Source organism: Helianthus annuus, chromosome 15 (genome assembly GCF_002127325.2).
Source record: "Helianthus annuus cultivar XRQ/B chromosome 15, HanXRQr2.0-SUNRISE, whole genome shotgun sequence".
NCBI classification, from domain to species: domain Eukaryota; kingdom Viridiplantae; phylum Streptophyta; class Magnoliopsida; order Asterales; family Asteraceae; genus Helianthus; species Helianthus annuus.
Window position 1 is genome coordinate 5,258,949 of NC_035447.2, and position 23,406 is coordinate 5,282,354.

Genomic DNA, 23,406 nt, shown 5'->3' on the forward strand with positions numbered 1-23,406 from the left:
AAAGAAATCTCGACCTCGAGATTTACTGAAACAATTGAGGGTATTTTTCTTGCATCGTGGATTCTAACTCCCACGTAATGATGTGATAGCCCATGACAGGATGTGCAGCGGATTCTTCATATGATTTCGACATCATGATTGCAGCGGATTGAAAGTTGAGAGTAAATGGACAATTATACAGTTGTGATTAATTGTCTTGGTAACGAGAATGTTTCCCGCCAAGCATTATATATACACATTGAAAAGAGGCGGTTTTTCCGGTTGAAGAAATGGCGGGAGTAACTGCCATTTGAAACGTTTCAACCAAAACAACACACCGGTTCACAATTTAAGTCACATTGTTACACATACATATACACATAATACCATAAACATAAAGAAACCTAGATAATTATACGAATTATGTTTATAATATATCTAATACCCTCCCCTAAACATGATTCTGTTTTCGGGAGTATTTCAGCACACTTGCATTAGCGTCGTCCATTGCTGCCTTTGCCCTATTGAAATCAAACTTTCGTCGTGCTTGTCTTCTTTTGTTTTCACTCCATTCATTGTTGACGAACAATGCATAATGCTCCGATGAGTCTCTCACGATTCCTTGATCATCTCCAGCCCTTCCTTCTTGATCTGCATCATGTATAGCAGTATCACCTTCACTATGGCTGCCTCTCGGATTTGCACTCTTTCCCAGCATTGTCTCCTCTTCAGTCACCCCCTTGTCTTGTACATTGGATTGAATGGACTTGAATTTGTAATAATACACGAGAACATCTAAATACATGGTACACTAAACGCATTAATTCTCCTTCAACATATTCGAAACCCATTTCTTTGGCTACCATTGGCCACATATTATTCTCAGTAATGCATCGGTGTCCTCCCTCTCTTTCTACTATTAGATACAGATCTAACAGAAATATTCTTCGGTTGTTAGAGGCATAGGCTGGAATTGGTCTTGTTGTCACCCCTAATTTTTCGATTATGAACCACTCCACCATTTCATCAAACTTTGCTTGCAGAATGAACTTGTGTTTTCGGACGTAATTGTCATCATCCATCATGTCAAGTAGTGCCTTACAATCTAAGAAATCCTTGAATTTCATAGTTTGAAGTATCATTAAATTCCAGTCCGATTCCGTGGATGATATTTCGAGTTTTTCGAAATAATCATTCAAGAAATTCGTTTTGTACTTCATAAATTCCGATTCCTTCTCCACTAGAATTTGTTTTTCCATTTGACCCAGTTCTTCTTCTCTGGTCATTCCACTTATCCTACTTCTGATGTTTATTAACGGAACACTGAACGTTGGAAACAATTTACACTTGTCTCCGGTAAATTTCACCGTAAACCCTTGTATTATTAATTGATCGTAACTTAAGACATTCCTGTCTATGTCTTGAGTATAGAACACACTTTGTATACGGGTTTTCTCTATTCCATTATTAACATCAACTACACCTATCCCCTTAATAAAGTAAAACTGATTTTCACCGGTTTCAGTTTCAACATCATTCATATACTTGATACGTTTAAACATATCCAGATTTCCTGAAAAATGATGTTTAAGGGATTTGCTTACATACCACATGTTCGACCAAAAACCCCCATCGGTTCCTGTCACGAGATATTCTGACTTCTGTCCGCTACTCCGTTTGTCATCATCTTCTTGTTGTTGTTGTTGTGTTCCTTTGTTTATCGCTAGACGTAATAACTGAGACTCTTCATCATCTTCCTTCCTTTTGCAGTTTGTGATTTTGTGTCCTTTTTTGTTGCAGTAATAACATCGTCTTGCAATCCAGTTCTGTTCCCTCATGTTGTGTGTATAGTGATGACACGGTATGACTGTGGAATTTGCCCGGAGATCAGAATTTCCTGATGCTCTGATACCATTTTGATAGCCCATGACAGGATGTGCAGCGGATTCTTCATATGATTTCGACATCATGATTGCAGCGGATTGAAAGTTGAGAGTAAATGGCCAATTATACAGTTGTGATTAATTGTCTTGGTAACGAGAATGTTTCCCGCCAAGCATTATATATACACATTGAAAAGAGGCGGTTTTTCCGGTTGAAGAAATGGCGGGAGTAACTGCCATTTGAAACGTTTCAACCAAAACAACACACCGGTTCACAATTTAAGTCACATTGTTACACATACATATACACATAATACCATAAACATAAAGAAACCTAGATAACTATACGAATTATGTTTATAATATATCTAATATGATGAACACGTACGGAGCTTCTGAAACGTGATCCGGCGGAATTAAACCGTAGAATTTAGCCCCCTAGGTTTGTAATTTTATTAATGCATCTTTTGTTATGCAAAGTAGCAACATTGCGCTCTTCTTCTTGCTCTGACATATAATTCACTTAATAATCAATGTTTTATACATTGTCCGTCCAGGAGATCTTTCGTACAATTGAAAGCTACCTACCTTATAAGGCTGGAAGGTATGGTTTGGCTCATCCCTACGGGGATGAGCCTCCACGTAGGCGCCACGTAGGAAGCTAGGATGGGATGAGCCAAAATGAAGATGGAGGGGGGTGGAGGATGGGGCCCCACCACCTAATTTTTTATTGTTTAATTTAATAACCAAGTTAATAAAGTTTATAAAATTTAAAAAACACAACATAAAACAACATAAATAATTTCATTTCATAACATAAAAAAAAAATTACATTCCCTAAAAAAAAGAAACCAAAAAAAAAAAAAATTACATTTCCTAAAAAAAAAAGAAACCGAATACAAAAAATAAACAATAAAATCTACGACGTCCATGTTTGGTAGAGAATGGTATAAAAAATATAGAGTATTTTTTATAAAAAAGGATTAGAAATGGAGAAGAATGGGAGTAAAATGAGAGAAAATGGTATAAAATGGATTGGGATTATGGTATTTATTAAAAAGGAAATTGAATTTTTTTTTTTTTTTTTAAAATCTAGCCGTTACCCAACGGCATTATTTTGGAGGATTGGGGCGGCACACCCGGCTGGAGCTCGCCGGTTGTGATGCTTGCCGGGCCAGGGGGGCGGTGTGGGGGTCCGGCGCCGGGCCAAGCCGGGCCAAGCCGGCCCCCATACCTTCTAGTCTAACAAACGGATATGTGAAAAAGTACACAAATCTTAATTTAGATTGGGTCAAATATCTTGGAATTGTTATCGGCAGTGATGAAGCCCGTAACACATCACAAGTGGTTGAACTTTTAGAGTGGCTTTCAGCTATAGGCTTGAAAAAGATCTGCCTTTATGACCAAGAAGATGCAATTTTGAAATAATCTTGGTTAATAACTTTTTTTACATTATTGAACAAACGATATGTCGCATGTATTGATGTACAGTAGTATAGTTTATTTGGTTGATCATATTTTCTTTTACAATTTTTTTTAATGTAATCTGTTATTTTTTTAAAGAATAATAATTTACATCGAGATAGTTGGTAAACGGGCTACAAGCTGCGCCGCTACCCCTTTTTGAATAGCAAAACTAAGCCTTTTAAAAACTAAGTCCACAGATCTCGGGGTCATAACATTACTATGCATGACCCTTTGAACTCGACTAAGTAGGTCCACAGCCTCTGGCGCCAGAAAACCAAAAGTATCAAAAGCAAATGGGATAAACACGTGCTGGTTGTCAAGGCATGCTTTCTCATGCTTGATCACCTTACCCGAAGCAGCCTTTAAAGCAGCCTGACCCACTGTGAAAGCACTACTCCCTAAGCCCACAAGCGGAGAAACCCCTGTTAGATCCACACATGCGTGTTTTCCTCCTACCCATCCAAAGACCAGAATGTCAGCTGGTCGAAGGGTAGATCGGGTCTGTTAAGAAATTTACGGGTGCCTCTTTCTTAGCAGAAATGCCAGCGCACCTGAATATGTCAAAAAGGACATCCCTAACCAAATGTAGGCGTGTTAAAGAAGTCAAAGCCGGTCTTCATGGAGAGATTTGGTCCACTTCTCGGGAAAAATGGATGGATTTTGAATTTGTTTCAATCACCGGTGGAAAAGAAGCGGTTGCTAAGAGCATTCACATTCAGCCCCCTAAAATTATACATACATTCCACTAAAAAACAACTCTTAGAGCATTCACATTCTATCCATCAAATCTTGAGAGATGGGTTTTTAAATTATAAAAAGTGGTTTAAGTGGTTGTGAGTGGAGGAGAGAGAAAATGTTACTGTTCATCTGTATATTTGGGGGACACTGTTCACCCTGTATAATTTTTTAATATATTTTGAAAGTGGTTGTGAGTAGATGAGAGAGAAAATGTAATATATATTGAAAAGGAGAGAGAAAAAGTATTTGTTTTTAGTGGAAATATATTGATATAGGAGTTGTTTTTTAGTGGAATGTATGTATATTTTTAGTGGATTGGATGTGAATGCTCTTATATCAATATATTTCCACTAAAAACAAATACTTTTTTCTCTCTCCTTTTCAATTAAATAATATTTTTATACTTTTATCATTACATTTTTCCCTCTCCTTCACTCACAACCACTTTCATATATATTAAAAAATTATAGTGGGTAAACAGTGTCCCCCTAAATATACAGATGAACAGTAACATTTTCTCTCTCCTCTACTCACAACCATTTTTTATACTCTTTATATTTTAAAAACCCCACACTCACAATTTAGTTGTTTGGATGTGAATGCTCTAAAGTAGCCAACATACTCTTCAAAAAGTATTATGTGGATGAAAAACATTCAGAAAAACCGTTCTTTACTGAACTCACTTAACTGACCTTCGGTTTGTTGTTTGTTCCTTTATAATCTATCGTGTGCATATGGTAAATAAATCGATAATGAATCTTTCTACCTACTTGGTTTACTATTAGGTGCCGTAGAGGCAGATCCCGATCTTTTATTAATTTATGGCTGGCCAGTGAGGTGCCATCTTGGTTTTCCAGCATGGCGAATTCGTTACACAGAGATGGCGTAAGCCTTTTTTTTTTTGCTTCTGTTATAACGAAGTGTTGAAGTCCTGTAATAACCGTCTTGGGATGAATTTGATATATACTTGATTAACAATCTCTGCACTTATTTTGTTTTAGAATTCGAGAAAATAACAAATAGAATCGTGCAATGAATTTAGAAGTATAAGTGCTGATTCTTTTCATGAATAATATGATTTTGCAAATGATGGAGACCCAAGAATCTTTCGATTCTTGCTTGCTAGCAGATGATCGATATCAACTTCTTTTCACATAAATAGGTTGGGTAATGTGTCAAACTGGTAATTTATGGTGTGGATTGAGACGGGAATGGTTGACCCGAAACACTTTCTTATCCCAACATTTTAATCTTTTCTGTAGATAATTAGCGTAAAATACAATTATAAAAAGTATTTAACTTCTATAATCATCTAATTTTTAAATTAAATAATTTAAGGTGCATGTTGGGAAACTTCTGACCCGTTTCCCTTTTAGTTTACCTCTTTTTTTAGTTGCAAGTGTTGACCCATTAGAGATAAAATCCAACCTGAAATTACCCACTCAGACTAAGGGGAGTGGAGCATCCTTTTGATGGGGCGTCTTGCGACACGTGGCGCCACGTCATATTTAGAGGATTTTGACCAAAAAAGGGGGAGTGGGGCAACCTTGCTGGGTGGGGCGTCTTGCGACACGTGGATTGATTTATTTTGTCTTTTTTTATGTAAAAGATATAAAAAAAAGTCCTATTTTTTTATAAAAGTATTGATAAAAGTAAATAAAAACTAATACTTCAATAAAAAAAATTACTTCAATAAAATAAAAAATACATCAACTAAAAAAAAATACATCAACAAAAATAAAAAAATACAATCAACAAAGGTTATATTTTTCTCGAATTTCTTGCTTCATTTGTTCGGCTAAAGCGAGCTCGGGTTGTGGATTGGAAGATTGTGTATTTTGGTTGAAAGGAGGGATGTTGTGGGGATACATTTTGATGAGTTGATAGAAGATTGGTATAAATTTTGATGAGTTGAGAGAAGATTGTGGTAAAAATGTGTTTGATATGTGGTATTATTTATAAAGGTGGGATGTATTTAAAAAAATAAAAAATAAAAAACTTGGGCCAAACTATCTGTTGCCAACGGATATATGCATGGGAAATGAAAAAGTTGGGGCGATCTGCTGGAGACGGGCTGGAGGGGGACGCCACGCAAGACGCCAAAGGGGGCGGTGTTCCAGGCGACTCCGGGCGACTCGGGTGGGGGAGTCGCCCCACTCCCTTCAGTCTCATAGGTATTGAACCGAATTTTCCTCATGATTTATGTTTAGGTGTCAAGTCAATAGCTACATGATGACCTTTTGTCAATGTAGGTTGCTGGACACGAAACCACAGGTTTAGTGTTGACTTAGAAGACATCTCTTTTTAGTAACGTACCCTTTAGCAAGTGATTCAATATTTTGTCTTATTTTGTTCTTTTAAAAATGAAATCTACTTTAAACTAAAGGTGTAGAGCCTAGATATGCCTAGATGGGGCAGGGCGGGACAGGTTACTAGACAAAACGGGTTTGGGTCGAAATGGGTCACTTTGAAAGGGGGCGTGCTACTGGACAAGATGTGTTATGTTAAGATCTTGTTTTTAACATGATCATGTATGCATGTATTTTTTTAAGAACACTTACAGGAAAGTAATTCTAATCATTGTACTTGACGTTGGGTCGCATTGATTTATCCGTAATCCTAATTCTGGAACACTTCAAAAGAGTTTTGTAGCAGTTAGCAAGTATAATGGTTATTTTGTTTTGAAATTTGTTGTCTGAAACATGAATATGGTGGCGATTGTATAAACAGGTGACAACTTGACAAGCAAGGAAAAAAGCATAGCAGATGACGCCTGGCGTTGCATGCCAAAATGAAACAACTAGCAAGTGAATCATAAAGACATAAATGAATCTTGTAATAGTTTGTAGTTCCCTAACCAGTTTTAATGGGATTTTAGTGACTAGATGTAACCGGTGTAGTACTCTTCATGAATGTTGGATGTTGGTGTTTTGGTCCATTTTGATGATTGTCCAATCAACTCGGTTAATAATAGACATCATTGAATTTATATAATTCGGAACACCCGCTGCAACGCACGGGCATTCCCACTAGTACTATATTAAGAGAAGTGAGTTTTCTACACTTATGTAATTTTACATTGTGTACACATTTTGAAAGATGTACAAGAGAGTGAAGCTATTTTAGAGGGGGTAAAGTTGCACATTTTCTAAAGTTTTAAGACACTTTAGGGATATTTTAGTAATTTTGACACATTTATAACCTATAATTATTATTAATACAATTAAAGTTAGTAGGGAATATAAGTCACACATTTATAACCTATAATTATTATTAATACAATTAAAGATAGTAGGGGTAATTTAGGGATTTCAGTGTATGGATGATTGAATGCCTCAGTTTCAGATCGTTTCAATTCCTTCAATCCTACTTTAATTCATGTTTGGTTCCTTTCACCGTGACATTAGGAGAGAAAACCATAAGACCATGTGTAGTGGTAGAGAAAAATAATGCCCCCACCATGGGGCATTATTCGACACGTGTCATCACAGTCAGTATGGGGCGTTATTGCGAAAGTGGTGTAGTGGGAATAATACCTAATAATGCCCTTCCAATCATTAAAAAAAAAGAAAAACAAAGAGATGTTGATTGGTGGGTCAAAGCAAAAGTGGAATTCATTGGTCAAACCAAATCCCCTACAGCGTTATGATTAAAACGCCGGCCAACATTTTTTCAGTTTTTTTTTTTAAATAACGCCCCCTGTAATGGGGGGATGGACGTTTTAAGGCGTTATTTTTCAATTTTTTTTTTAAAAAAACGCCACACTACGGGTGGTCTAAGACAGAAATCCTACCATGTTTGATTCATTGGCCATTAGTGTAAAACCATCCATCATCTCTCCGGCCACTTTTTCCGATTCCGATGGCTCTGCATATCGCCAAACGCCTCCTCCGCACCCACGGCACCACCCCTACCGTCGCGCTTTTCTCAGCCGTTGATCGGAGCTTTTCCTCCACCTCTTCCGATCTGATTCGCGCCACTCTCTTCCCCTGCGACGGCATTGGTCCCGAGATCGCTGAATCGGTCAAACAGGTTCGATTTGTTTTTTGCGGTTATGTGATTCAACTTTATGAGTTTTAATTTATAGTGCAAATCCAATAATTGTAAAATGAAAGGGATTTGTTGTAATTTATAGTGCTAAAAATATGAGTTTTACAGATCACCGATTGGGGTAAGCAGTCATGTAAGTGCAAATTTGGATTTTCTATTAGAACATGTTTAGGTTAGTGTTCAAGGCTTATTATTGTGTTGGATTGGGGTTAGATAACCAGAATTTATTTGATTTTTTTTATTATAATATGTTGGATCTATGATTTATGTTGGATTTATACAATTTGATTTGGTTGTAATTGTGAGCTTTAGCGTTGCACCCATGTACGGGATTGCGGTTGCTGCTCTTGGAATGCCGAGCACCATTGCCACCGGTCTAGCCATCCATGCTTACGGTCCGATCAGTGACAATGCTGGCGGCATTGCTGAGATGGCGGGAATGAGCCATCGCATCCGTGAGCGGACCGATGCACTTGATGCTGCTGGAAACGCCACTGCTGCTATCGAAAAGGTGATTATATTTTTTATTTGTTTTAATGTATACATCGGCTCGCATGTATTTATACAGTTACATTAGGGGTGTGAACTTCTGACACCACGACACAAACCTAACATGAAATTTGCGGGTTTGGGTTTACTCTAAATGGGTTCGGGTCAGTTTTAGGTTGAACCCAGATTGTTACACAGGTTTTAATACATAAATAACAGCCAAGAAAACATTAAAAGTGAGGAAATGAATAAAAAATGGATTTTGACTAAATTTTGAAATGACCAGGTTGCCCTTGTGCCTGGAGATGCATTTGGGGATGACTGCTGCATCCGGATCTCATATGCGGCATCCCTCTCCGATTAATATATTTGATATTATGAGTTTTTATTCGATGAATGTGATATTATATGATAAATTAATATGATATTATATGATAAATTAAGTTTTTAGTGGGAGTAATGGGTATAATCCTTTTTTCTGTATAAAAGGGTCTAATCTATTTTTATTGGATTAGAGTTATATATTAACTTTTTAACGAAGAAGGATGACGTATGCATTAAAAATATACTTAAAAATGTTCATGTTTTAACGTCATCATTTGTAATAGACATCATAACTGAATCTGATATAAATTGGGACACCCGCCGCAACGCGCGGGCATTCCCGCTAGTAAGTTTGTGATAGTTACTATCAAATAACCAATCTTCACACAATCTGTGTTATTGAGATGAAACGATGTATTGTTGTGGGGGCGAACAACTGCCCAACAACCAAAAGGTTTAGAGTTATATTTCTCAGTAACAATATGACGAGATTTGACAGTATAATGTAACCTCTATTATTATTGTTATATACTAACAAAATAAAACATGAACAGTATAATTACCAATTGCATCACTTTTCTTCATTTTTATTTTAATGTTTATTTACATGATATATATTAATATATTAGATGAATGAATTAATTTAATATACATACAATAAATATGAGGGGAAAATAGTGTTAGGTAGGTGCCTATCACTTTCTCATTGGTCGATTTTTTTTCTTTTTAACTTTTAAACTTTCTGCTTCGCTAATACATGGGTTTTTTTTTTTAAAAAAAATTCTTCATATTGGTTAACTTTGTTTATATGCGTATTTAGCCCCTTTTCTTAAACTTTGGTATTCTACAAGTTTAGTCCCTCTATTTTTATTCTTTTAAGTAATTGATTGTTGCTTTTTGTATTTTACTTTTAAACTTTCAACTTCGTTAATATACGTGTTTAGCCCCTTTGTTCTTAGAAAAAAAAACTTCTTTTTACTGGTTAACTTTGTTTATATGCATGTTTCCCTCTGCTTTAACTTTTAGTAGTGTACATGTTTAGTCTTTCTACTTTTATTCTTTTTTATATTTCATTTTTTTAGCATTTTCCCTTTGCTACCATAACAAATAGCTATCAATGGACAACCGCTACTACTCTCAGGCTTTAATAAATTTACTTTATAATTCCTAAACTTTATTAAAACAAAAATTGTTTGACACACATATTTTTATTTAGAGTGAGTAAACTTCCGTTTTGCTCCCTATGGTTTGGTCACTTTAACGGTTTTCCTCCAAACATTTAAAAATAGCCATTTTACTCCCTGATGTTTCGGTTTTAAAGGTTTGGAGCAAAACCGTTAAAGTGACCAAACCACAGGGAGTAAAACGGAAGTTACTCTTTTATTTATGTCTAATTTTTATTGAAATCGTGTTATGAGTAGTATGTACAGGTAACCGAAACACATGCGTGCGTATTATTAAACTAAGAAATATTCCACTTATCGCCCCGCAACGCGGACAAGCCTAAACCAGTCATTATTACTGTTGTTGTCTTGAAACGTGATTTTTTAAAAAAAGAAAAAAAAAAGTATTGATTAAGAGCATTCACAATAATACGTTTTTGGGTATTGTTTTTACTCATTTTTCCACATCATATTTGAGATATGTTCTTCTACAAAAATGACTAAAAACAATCAAATGGTGGGCCACCTTGTCCTTTTAGTTATATATTATTTAGATAGAGAGGAATTTTTTTAGAAGGTGGTGATGACGTGATAATGTTTTTGGGTATTTTTAAGTTTTCTTATTGGGTAAGTTTTAGGTGTTTTTGGAGAATGAGTATTTTTCTGATTTGGCAGATGACTAGTCACGTTTTTATATGTTTTTAAGTCTCATTAGGCCATGGGGTATGGGGCTTGGGTTAGGGCTTGAGTTTGGGCGTGGCCCCCTTTGGCGTGGGTTTGAAGCCGGGCGTGGGGCGGGCTAGCAAGGTGACATGACGGGCTCTCAATGGTCATGTGTCAACTCATGCCCCAACCCAAGCCTTACCCAAGCCCCACCATAGCCCACGATCTTTTTGTGGATTATTGTGGATGGTCTAACCGCCTCTAATTGTCACGAGAGACGGGTGGGTATAAATACATCCCAGATGAGATCTAGAGTGACAGGAACGAAGGAAGTTTTTTTGTTCTGATGGCGACGGCGCATAACGAACTGTGTCCAGAGCTGATTGTTGAAATCTTCACAAGATTACCAACGCAATCCCTTCTCCGGTTTAGATCAGTGTCGAAATCAATATGTGGTATGATCGGCAGTCCAGATTTCATCCGATTGCATGCTGTTCGATCCCCGAAGAAATTCACGGTGATACACCGTGTTAATTACAAAGCAGAAGGAATCACTAAAAGCATGTATACAATAAATTCGGCAGGGGAGGGGCAACTGTCATACATCGGCACAACACCAATCGAGTATCCTTTCGGACATGTGAATATCGTTGGTTCATGTAACGGGATTCTTTGTGTTTATGAAATTGACAAAAGAATTATTCATTTGTGGAAACCTTCAATCAGGCGCAAAGCAACCGTGCTTTTTCCTCCGGTTTGGACTCCTGGCTTGGCCCTGGGGTTTGGTTTCGACCCAAGTATCGACGATTACAAGATTTTGTGGACAGTAAGAGGAGGAGAGGTTTCGTTTGTTTATACCATGAAGACACACACTTGGCGTGAGATTGCTTCCCATGCTGATATGGATCGCTTATCGGTCGTGAAATCTCCCATGATGTGTCTTTTCAACGGAGCATTGCATTGGGCTGTGAAAAGGGATTCTAGACGCAGTGGTGGTTGTTATGTGATGACGTTTGATCTGAGCTCCGAGGTTTTTTCTACCATTGAGTTGCCTGAACCTAGTTGGGAGACCGATACAGTGACAGTTATCAAAGGTTGTCTGGCTGTGGTTTCTTCTTCTTCGAAGGATGTTGATGCTAGCAGCAGGATTTGGGTGAGGAATACTGATGCCGCTTGGTCTCTTGCTTTTAAGTTGGATATGCGTCAACCCGTACAGTCCATCAATGGTGATTTGGTGTTCAGCGGTTGTTACTCTTCTAAGGGGATCCTAGATTATCATGATCCTGAGACAGGGGTGCCATCGAGACTTGTCGACTTGACCGGTTCTTCTTCTTATGTAACTGCCATGATTACATGCATCGAAAGCCTTGAATTGTTACACTTTGGGACTTCATGCCATCAGGGAAAACAGGCCTTGGATTGTTAGATATGGGGACACTGGAGGGAACCAAAGAAAGAAGAGCAGTGAAGCTATGCAAATTTGCCTTTTTATTTTAGCACTTGATTATTGTGTATCTTACTTTGAATTATTATTATTTATCGTATTTTAAATGTTGCTAACCTTTTCGGGCCTCTTTTTTTTTTTTTAATTTTATTTACCATATTTGACCCCGTTGTCACAAGATCATGTTGATACATAGGGCTGACGTTACATACACAAGACTTAACTCGCTGTGAGACAAAATCAGTTTATTAAACCATCAACCCTGTAAGGTGATTGAGGTTTTTAATAGGGTTTAATATTCTACCAATCTTTATATATGTAAGGTGAGAGATTGTCAGTCCGTCTTTATTGTTAGATTGCTAGGATTTGGTAAATCGTAAGAATATCTCCTTAGTTTACCTTTCAGTATTTACTTACCGAGTTAAATCAGAGTCCTTAGTATCAAACCCACTAATTAAGTCACCATTAAATGGAATATTATTCTCTCCATTTAACCAATCAATCAAGATGATTGACCATCCATAATTCTTGCCCAAAGATCAAGCCCTTGACCATCCATAATTCTTGCCCAAAGATCAAGCCCTTGTAATTATTTTGTAATCATTGTACCTCTATATATTGTGTTGTGAATAACTAGAATGTATCCTTCATTCAATACAAACTTCTATTGTTTATATGGTATTAAGACCCTAAAAGCTCCGTTGAGCCATCTCCGATCCAAAACTCGACAGACACCTTCTGTCCGCTTCCCTTTCTTTTCTTTCGATTCACCATGGCCAAACCAATCATCCACAACCGTCAACCCACTACTTATGACAATCGCCCAACACGCAACCCAAATCCACCCACAACCCGAAACCAATGGCCATCTAGAACTACCAATATCAACACTCGCCCGACTCGCAACAGCAACAACAACACCTATTGCTACTATTGTAACATTCCCGGACATGACATCAAAGATTGTCGCAAACTTAGTCGCTTCCTACGAGAACACAATGTATCGCCTCAAAATAACAACACCCCGGTGGTTAACTACACCACCCCTCACCCAACGGCTACAACCCCATCTTGGATGTGGGACACCGGTGCGTCCAACAACACCGCGAACAACAACCAACAATTTTCCGTTCTTTCCGAATATGGAGGACCCGATAAGATCGTGCTAGGTGATGGTAAAACTCTCCCTATAACTCATATTGCTCAAACAACTATTCCAACAAAATCTCGCCCACTTCTTTTAAATAACATTTTAATTGCTCCTAATCTTCAAAATAATCTTATTTCCGTCGCCAAAGTTTGTCGTACTAATCGTGTTTCTGTTGAATTTTTTCCCTATCATTTTTTTGTCAAAGATCTACGCACGGCGCGCGTCTCATGCGGGGAGTGAACATCAATGATGTCTACTATGGACCAATCTCCTTGTCTCCTCAAGTCAACAACACCCAAACAAACTCTCTTCTCATGTGGCACCACATACTTGGACATCCATCGCTTCAAGTATTTAAGTCTTTAATTTCTAGATTAGGACTTCATAGTAATAAGGTGACCCATGAGTCTTTTCATTGTGTTTCATATTCACTAAATAAAAGCCACAAACTACATTTTGGCAAAAATTCTTTTGTTGCTAATCAACCACTACAACTTCTCTACTCCGACGTATGGGGTCCCGTAAAAACGTCAATAGATGGCTTTAAATACTATGTCATTTTTGTTGACTATTTTTCCAAATACATTTGGTTATACCCAATCAAACGAAAATATGATGTCAAAATTCTTTTTCCACAATTTAAATCTCTTGTTGAAAATTTTTTTAAAACCAACATTGTTGCGTTATTCACTGATAATGGGAGTGAATATGTGGGTCTCTCACCATATCTTGCCTCTCAAGGTATCTCCCATTACACGACACCACCTCACACACCGGAACAAAACGGTATTGCCGAACGACGTCACCGACACGTTGTTGAAACCGGCCTTGCATTACTCCACTACTCCCACTTACCACAACATTTTTGGTCTCATGCTTTTCAAACCGTTACTTACCTCATAAACCGTTTACCTACACCCATTCTCCACAACAAATCACCCTATGATGTATTGTTCAAAACCGACCCTACCTATTCCAAACTTAAACCTTTTGGTTGCCTTTGTTACCCGTGGCTAAAACCATATGCCACTTCAAAACTACAATCACGGTCCACGACATGCATCTTTCTTGGATACTCCTCCTCTAAGGCGGCATTCAAATGCTATGACCCTCTTAATCAAAAACTTTATCACTCTCGACATGTTCAATTCATTCCCCACATCTTTCCATCTCAAACCACCAACTCCAACCCACTACATATGTCCTTCGACACCTTTTTAAACCCGACACCCTCGGTTCCCATTCCCTCCCCACCGCCCACATCTCCTGCCCAAAACTCTCCACCCACTGTTCACACTTCCCACTCTACCCAACCCACTCCATCACCCGAAGCCCAACAATACGCACCAACCGAAGCCCAACCAACCACCCCATCTCACCAAACCTCCCACGGCCCAGTATCTTCTCCCATACAACTCCACAACCCATCTCCAACCTCCCCGGCCCATACACCACCCTCTACTTCCACCGTCTCCCCTCTCGGCCCAATGCCCGAGCCTAATGACCAGCCCACTCCACCCACCGGTTCCACCACCTCTACACCAATCAACTCACCCAACTTACAATATCATCAACCCGACCCTCCAAACACCCAAACTCCACCGCCTCGTCGACAATCCAACCCAACCCCAAATACTACAACTCCAACTTTGTCAACTCCACCACCATTCATCCATTACCCATGTCCCTTGAACCGTCCACCTATACTCAAGCCTTGAATGATCCGGATTGGCATTCCGCCATGGATCTTGAATATAATGCCCTCATCCAAAACAACACATGGGAACTTGTACCTCACACCACCCAAACTCCCATTGGTTGCAAATGGGTGTTCCGCATCAAACGTAAACCCGATGGCACTATCGACAAATACAAAGCGCGTCTAGTGGCAAAAGGGTTTCACCAACAATTTGGCAAAGACTACCATGAAACCTTTAGCCCGGTTACTAAACCCGTTACCATTCGCACCGTCCTCTCCATTGCTCTTTCAAAAGGGTGGCCTTTACGCCAACTTGATGTTAACAATGCGTTTCTTCATGGAACCCTCCATGAGGATGTTTTTATGATACAACCTCCCGAGTTCACAAACACGGAATTCCCGCGTCACATTTGCAAACTAAAAAAATCCCTTTACGGTCTTAAGCAAGCACCGCGCGCTTGGTACATCGAACTAACCAACTTTCTTGTTAGCTTTGGCTTTAAAAAATGTCTCTCTGATTCATCCCTTTTTGTCTACAATTCCAAAGATATCACTTGCTACCTACTTGTGTATGTAGATGACATTGTCCTTACAGGAAATCAAAACTCCTTCATGGACTCATTCGTTCAAGCTCTAAGCAAACAATTCTCCATCAAAGACCTAGGCCCTCTCCATCACTTCCTAGGAATCGAAGTCATTCCTACGCCTCAAGGTTTATTTCTTTCTCAACATCGCCATATTCAAGATGTTCTCACCGCCTTTAAAATGGATGGTGCAAAAGAGGTTCTCACTCCTTTGAGCACGTCTGATCCGCTCTCTCCTAATGACTCCTCTCCTCCCGTTGACCCCACCCCTTACCGAAAACTAGTTGGTACTCTACAATACCTTGCTTTCACCCGTCCTGACATCTCATTTGCCATCAATAAATTATCTCAATTCATGCACTCACCCAAACAATCACACTGGCAAGCTCTCAAACGGGTACTCCGATACTTGAAAGGAACGGTATATCACGGGTTGTTCTTGAAACGCAACACCAATCTTACCCTGCGAGCCTTCTCGGACTCAGACTGGGGAAGCATTACTAATGAAGGTCGGTCAACCACAACATATCTTTTATACCTTGGGTCCAATATCATCTCTTGGAAATCTGCAAAACAAAAAACGGTCTCTAGATCCTCAACCGAAGCTGAGTACAAAGCCCTTGCTAATGCCGCTGCAGAACTGTTATGGGTTAAAAACTTACTTCATGAACTGGGCTTACCACCTGTGAGCACTCCCTCATTATACTGTGACAACACCGGGGCCACCTATGTATGTGCAAATCCAGTTTACCACTCACGCATGAAACACATAGCCTTGGATTATCACTTTGTACGGGAACAAGTCAACTCCGGGCAACTTAAAGTCCTTCATGTCAGCTCGAAGGATCAACTTGCGGATGTCCTCACCAAACCGCTTCCACGGGCACCTTTCCTGCTTTTTCGGTCCAAGATTGGAGTCTCCAATGGATCCTCCATCTTGCGGGGGCGTATCAAACCCACTAATTAAGTCACCATTAAATGGAATATTATTCTCTCCATTTAACCAATCAATCAAGATGATTGACCATCCATAATTCTTGCCCAAAGATCAAGCCCTTGACCATCCATAATTCTTGCCCAAAGATCAAGCCCTTGTAATTATTTTGTAATCATTGTACCTCTATATATTGTGTTGTGAATAACTAGAATGTATCCTTGATTCAATACAAACTTCTATTGTTTATACTTAGTTGCCTAGATTTCCAATCGTGAGGTAGTCAATCAAACAGGGGCGGATGCACTTGAGGCTTAGGGGATGGCAAGGCACCCCCTCAAAATTTCCTTAAAAGTGTAAAGTTCATTAAAAAATAAACTTAAAATATTCAGGCACCCATCAATTTGAATAGCAGGCCCCTTGGCAAGAAAAAGCAATGGCGATCGGAAGAGATCAAGGCGACCTGGAGCAGCAGGTGTGAAGAATAAAGGAGAATAAGGAGCATCGGGGATAGAACTTAAAAGGATATATTAAAATATTTAGTCAAATTTATTCAAGGAAACTATGATAAATGACAATCTAATTGACTTCTGATGACTTATCTAAATATCCTTGTTTCATTTTATCCTACTTTTAATTGTTATCTTAACTTATTTAGTTATTTTACATTTATGAGTGATTTATATTTAGGTTATTATCATCACGGCAATTAACTTTCGTATACTATACATTTTAATATGTTTTCAAATCTACCACAAATTATTAACTGATTACGAAGTAACCTCTTTTGTACAACCCGACTTGTTCACTGAGTTGTCGGTTAGATCATCGCTCTAGTTTTAAAAATATTGGACTTTTAAGTTAAAAACTCAGTGACTAGATCGATGTTCGTTTCTTCTTCTTTTTATTACGAGATAATGATTTTTTTTCATGTTGTTGATCCGCTCATGTTTGGCACCCGCTAACAAAAAATCCTGGATCCGCCACTGTAATCAAATTAGGGCACTTTTCTAGATAATTAGATGACCGAAGGGAAGTCTAATAAACCGGTAGTCTTAACAGCCTTGTAGAGTTCCATAGGTGTCTTCCTGAGAAGTAGGGGTGTGCACGGTTCGGTTCGATTCAGTTTTTGGGTGAAATCAAAACCGTAACCGAAAGTTTGGTTTTTGGTTTTTAAAAACCGTTCGGTTTCGGTTCCGGTTTTTTCGGTTTTAGTAACGGTTCGGTTTTTCGGGTTTTGAAACAAATTATGTAAGATTCAAAAAACTTAAAAGTATTATTCAAAGTTTAAGAATCTTTCTTAAATGTTTACATTTAAGTTAATTGTTAGGTCCAGAGTTTTACGCTTATCTTTATTACGTTTATTTATATTTATTTGGTTTAGATTAGGTCTTGGGCTTGGGCTAGTCATGTTTAGATTATTGTAGTAGAGCTTTCCTATTCTTGTAATCATGTAGCCCCAATAGAGAACATTGTACCCGACAATCCTAGGGATTGTGTGCAAGGTTCTCGAAGATCGTACCAGACAGTCCTTGAGACTGTGAGCGATCTAAGCAGCGACACTTTGATTTGTAATGAATATTTTCTTTTTGTTCTTCTGGTTTGATCTTATATTCCGCGTTCGATTGAACCGTCGAGTGATATCACGGGTTGTTTGGGACTAACAAGTGGTATCAGAACCATTGAAGTCTTTCAAAGGCTAGGTTTTGATATCACTCGAAGAACAAGAAGAAGCTTTGCTCAAGTGTCGGAGGATGTGTGTTTGTAAATGGAAATTTCTCCGGTTCATAAGATCTAGTATTTCATCTACAGATCTGAAAAAACCGTTAAGGTCCGGTGATGTTTTTGTTCATCCAACTACACTCAGTTGTGTGTGTGTTGTAGAGAGAAAGATGGAGATTTCCGAGCCGTCATCTTCGACAACGCTGTATCTCGGAGTCGCCGTATCAACTGGATTATGGTGTCTCTGGTGAACATGACGTGAAGAAGGTGAAGTTTTTATGAAAGATTTGAAGAATATGAGAGGAGTACGTCACGAAAACAGACTCCGCAGCGGACGTCGGATCATCTGTCAGTCCGGCGCGGCGGCGGTGGCGGAGCACGGTGGTTGAATATGGCGAAACACGGTGGGTAACAAGGATGACGGTTACTGCTATTGTTGTTCATCGAAGAGAGAAAAGAAAACAGTTGTACGGCTGAGGTTGATGATGGTGATTATTGATGAAGATGATGGTGTAACGAAACAAGAGGTTGCAGGTTATCGTGATGTTTGGTGTTGAGGATGAACGGAGACGATGTTCGGTGAATGGAGGTATAGATGGCCGTTAACAAGAGTGACGATGATGAATGGTTGCAGGTTGATTGATTATCGTCGGAGTTTCTGTGGTGATGAACGATGTTTGCCAGAGAGTACGGTAACTGTCGGAAAAGGTGGTGATGACGTGATGAAATCAGCAGATCAAAATGGTCAGGGAACATTCTATGCGGCTGCACATGATCTCACATCAAAATCATCAAAAAACCCTAGAAGAGCTGCATCGTTGGATGATGGAGCTGATCGACAGACGAGATTGCAGCACTTGCATGTTGTCGACTGTCATGGGCTAGGGTTTGGTATGAGCATGTGCATGAGCTATGGTAATTATGGGCTAATGATTGGATTGCATTGTTTTTTGGGCCACGAGTTGATTGTTCCATGTATGTGGCTGATTGGTGAGACTGTTATTCATGGGGCCGGCCTGACATGCTCACAACCAAGTTTTTTTTAATTGTTTAGTGAATATTGACAACATTTCATGGGGCCACATGCTTTAAAATTTTTCTAAACGGTGATGTCAGCTGGTGCACATGTTGCACTAAGGTTACAGGAGTTTGGTGTGGGCCTGCTTAAAGTAGGAAGAATGTTTCCAAATATGCTACTGGACCGAAGATTGTGAGATCAAATAGCAGCAATGACCCTTCATCTTCGGTGGGCCCAATTGAGTTTATTTCAGAAATCATCCGTGATGGAGATAGATCAGAAATCATCCGTAATTATCTGAGAGGTTATCATAGATTAATATCATCCGAGATACACAACTACATCAGAGATCATCATTATTTTATCCGAGATGCACCATTGTTTATCCGACATCATTTTCATCCACCATCCATCTAAGATCAAGCCTCATTTCATCCGATATACGTTGATGTTCATCGTTGGGCCACTAAAAGGGAGAAGACCCAAGAGTGGAGTCCATCTAAACCATAATAAAGAGAGCATAAAACTAGGGGGAGATTGTTAGGTCCAGAGTTTTACGCTTATCTTTATTACGTTTATTTATATTTATTTGGTTTAGATTAGGTCTTGGGCTTGGGCTAGGCCATGTGGGCCAATAGGGTAGAGGCTCCTATAAATAGTCATGTTTAGATTATTGTTGTCACACCCCAACCAATGGCGGAATCATCGGGGCATGACTCTGAGCGAAACAGATTGTCCAGAAGTTTCCATAACAATTATCATTACTATTCAACTTAAATAATACGTCCCATACCGTATCTCAAATAGCAAACAAATTATTACAGATAAAGATCCAGGCAAATATTCTGTTCCGACAACTCAGATTAAATATAAAAATTATTTATCTGCTTTTAGAGACTCATGCTGCAAGATCTACAGACAACTATGCTCTAGACGCTTATTCTAGCCTCGCCTTCCTAGCACATTAGCATCCTAATTGCCTGTCACATACGTTAAAATAAAGTCAATACATAGAATGTAAAGGTGAGCATACAAGTTTGATATAGCATATAGAGTTCGAAATAGTTTACGCATAACCAGCACATACACAGAGGAAAACGAAGCATGTTAATTATCGACATGGATCTATCGATACCAATGACTGCGGGTTGACTGCCCGAGGCAATTCGCAATACATGATTACCACCGTAATCCATGTCAGTATTTGTTCTTAACAACCCCCGTGTGAACGGGTGCTAAGTCCAAACTATAGTACTATCGTCGTTAAGGCAGGTAGACAACATTCCACGTGTAAACATAACAACAAGCATTCATTTAGTCACGTAATACATGCGGTAATGGTTAGCGTTTAAAGTAATTGCGTAGTGTGTTCGATTGTGATTTAGAATATGTAACGTATGTAACATCCAAAAGTGCTAAAGCATTCATTTAGTCACGTAATACATGCGGTAATCGTTAATATATGTGTTTAACCCCTTTGTTTTTAGAAAAAAACCTTATTTTTATTGGTTAACTTTGTTTATACGCATGTTTCCCTCTGCTTTAACTTTTGGTAGTGTACATATTTAGTTTTTCTACTTTTATTTCTTTTTGTATTTCATTCTTTTAGCATTTTCCCTTTGGTACCATAACAAATCAACCCGGATGAAGAGTGACCATTAGCTATCAATAAAGTTACTTTATAATTCCTAAACTTTATTAAAACAAAAATTGTTTGACACGCATATTTTTATTTATGTCTAATTTTTATTGAAATGAGTAGTATGTACAGATTGAAACACATGCGTGTATGTTGTTAAACTGAGAAATATTCCGTTTGCGGGCCTAAACTAATTATTGAAATAAATATGTGTATGTTATTAAATTGATAAATATTCCGTTTGCGGGCCTAAACTAAAAAAAAAAAAAAAAAAAAAAAAAAACCGCCTCACGAGAGATGGTATAAAATAAATACATCCCACCCAGATGAGATCTTGAGTGCTAGGAACGAAGGAAGTTTTTTTGTTCCAATGGCGACGGCTCATAACATGTGCCCAGAGCTGATTGTTGAAATCTTCACAAGGTTACCGACGCAATCCCTTCTCCGGTTTAGATCAGTGTCGAAATCAATATGTGGTATGATCGGCAGCCCAGATTTCATCCGATTGCATTCTGTTCGATCCCCGAAGAAATTCACGGTGATACACCGGGTTAATTACAAAGCAGAAGGAGTGACTAAAAGCGTGTATACAATAAATTCGGCAGGGGAGGGGCAACTGTCATACATGGGCACAACACCAGTCGAGTATCCTTTCGCATATGTGAATATCGTTGGTTCATGTAACGGGATTCTTTGTGTTTATGAAATTGACAAAAGAATTATTCATCTGTGGAAACCTTCAATCAGGCGCAAAGCAACCGTGCTTTTTCCTCCGGTTTGGACTCCTGGCTTGGCCCTGGGGTTTGGTTTCGACCCAAGTATCGACGATTACAAGATTTTGTGGACAGTAAGAGGAGGAGAGGTTTCGTTTGTTTATACCATGAAGACACACACTTGGCGTGAGATTGCTTCCCATGCTGATATGGATCGCTTATCGGTCGTGAAATCTCCCATGATGTGTCTTTTCAACGGAGCATTGCATTGGGCTGTGAAAAGGGATTCTAGACGCAGTGGTGGTTGTTATGTGATGACGTTTGATCTGAGCTCCGAGGTTTTTTCTACCATTGAGTTGCCTGAACCTAGTTGGGAGACCGATACAGTGACAGTTATCAAAGGTTGTCTGGCTGTGGTTTCTTCTTCTTCGAAGGATGTTGATGCTAGCAGCAGGATTTGGGTGAGGAATACTGATGCCGCTTGGTCTCTTGCTTTTAAGTTGGATATGCGTCAACCCGTACAGTCCATCAATGGTGATTTGGTGTTCAGCGGTTGTTACTCTTCTAAGGGGATCCTAGATTATCATGATCCTGAGACAGGGGTGCCATCGAGACTTGTCGACTTGACCGGTTCTTCTTCTTATGTAACTGCCATGATTACATGCATCGAAAGCCTTGAATTGTTACACTTTGGGACTTCATGCCATCAGGGAAAACAGGCCTTGGATTGTTAGATATGGGGACACTGGAGGGAACCAAAGAAAGAAGAGCAGTGAAGCTATGCAAATTTGCCTTTTTATTTTAGCACTTGATTATTGTGTATCTTACTTTGAATTATTATTATTTATCGTATTTTAAATGTTGCTAACCTTTTCGGGCCTCTTTTTTTTTTTTTAATTTTATTTACCATATTTGACCCCGTTGTCACAAGATCATGTTGATACATAGGGCTGACGTTACATACACAAGACTTAACTCGCTGTGAGACAAAATCAGTTTATTAAACCATCAACCCTGTAAGGTGATTGAGGTTTTTAATAGGGTTTAATATTCTACCAATCTTTATATATGTAAGGTGAGAGATTGTCAGTCCGTCTTTATTGTTAGATTGCTAGGATTTGGTAAATCGTAAGAATATCTCCTTAGTTTACCTTTCAGTATTTACTTACCGAGTTAAATCAGAGTCCTTAGTATCAAACCCACTAATTAAGTCACCATTAAATGGAATATTATTCTCTCCATTTAACCAATCAATCAAGATGATTGACCATCCATAATTCTTGCCCAAAGATCAAGCCCTTGACCATCCATAATTCTTGCCCAAAGATCAAGCCCTTGTAATTATTTTGTAATCATTGTACCTCTATATATTGTGTTGTGAATAACTAGAATGTATCCTTCATTCAATACAAACTTCTATTGTTTATATGGTATTAAGACCCTAAAAGCTCCGTTGAGCCATCTCCGATCCAAAACTCGACAGACACCTTCTGTCCGCTTCCCTTTCTTTTCTTTCGATTCACCATGGCCAAACCAATCATCCACAACCGTCAACCCACTACTTATGACAATCGCCCAACACGCAACCCAAATCCACCCACAACCCGAAACCAATGGCCATCTAGAACTACCAATATCAACACTCGCCCGACTCGCAACAGCAACAACAACACCTATTGCTACTATTGTAACATTCCCGGACATGACATCAAAGATTGTCGCAAACTTAGTCGCTTCCTACGAGAAC

General features: G+C 38.7%; 4 protein-coding genes across 4 annotated transcripts; all 4 read left to right on the forward strand.

The window, feature by feature from the left end:
* Window positions 1-2,851: 2,851 nt before the first annotated feature.
* Window positions 2,852-4,956, forward strand: LOC110913174. The gene is made up of 4 exons (XM_035983971.1): window positions 2,852-2,908; window positions 2,959-3,047; window positions 3,104-3,282; window positions 4,853-4,956. The coding sequence occupies exons 1-4, from the start codon at window positions 2,852-2,854 to the stop codon at window positions 4,954-4,956; spliced, it is 429 nt and encodes a 142-aa protein (XP_035839864.1).
* Window positions 4,957-7,765: 2,809 nt separating this feature from the next.
* On the forward strand, window positions 7,766-8,999 carry LOC110914685 (pyrophosphate-energized vacuolar membrane proton pump). The gene is made up of 3 exons (XM_022159462.2): window positions 7,766-8,099; window positions 8,430-8,628; window positions 8,893-8,999. Exons 2-3 carry the CDS (start codon window positions 8,440-8,442, stop codon window positions 8,968-8,970), a joined length of 267 nt encoding a protein of 88 aa, XP_022015154.1. The 5' UTR covers window positions 7,766-8,099; window positions 8,430-8,439; the 3' UTR covers window positions 8,971-8,999.
* Window positions 9,000-11,102: 2,103 nt separating this feature from the next.
* LOC110913175 (F-box/kelch-repeat protein At3g23880) lies at window positions 11,103-12,182 on the forward strand. Its single transcript, XM_022158023.1, has one exon. It carries the CDS (start codon window positions 11,103-11,105, stop codon window positions 12,180-12,182), a length of 1,080 nt encoding a protein of 359 aa, XP_022013715.1.
* Window positions 12,183-21,316: 9,134 nt separating this feature from the next.
* Window positions 21,317-22,393, forward strand: LOC110913176 (F-box/kelch-repeat protein At3g23880). The gene has a single exon (XM_022158024.1). It carries the CDS (start codon window positions 21,317-21,319, stop codon window positions 22,391-22,393), a length of 1,077 nt encoding a protein of 358 aa, XP_022013716.1.
* Window positions 22,394-23,406: the final 1,013 nt, after the last annotated feature.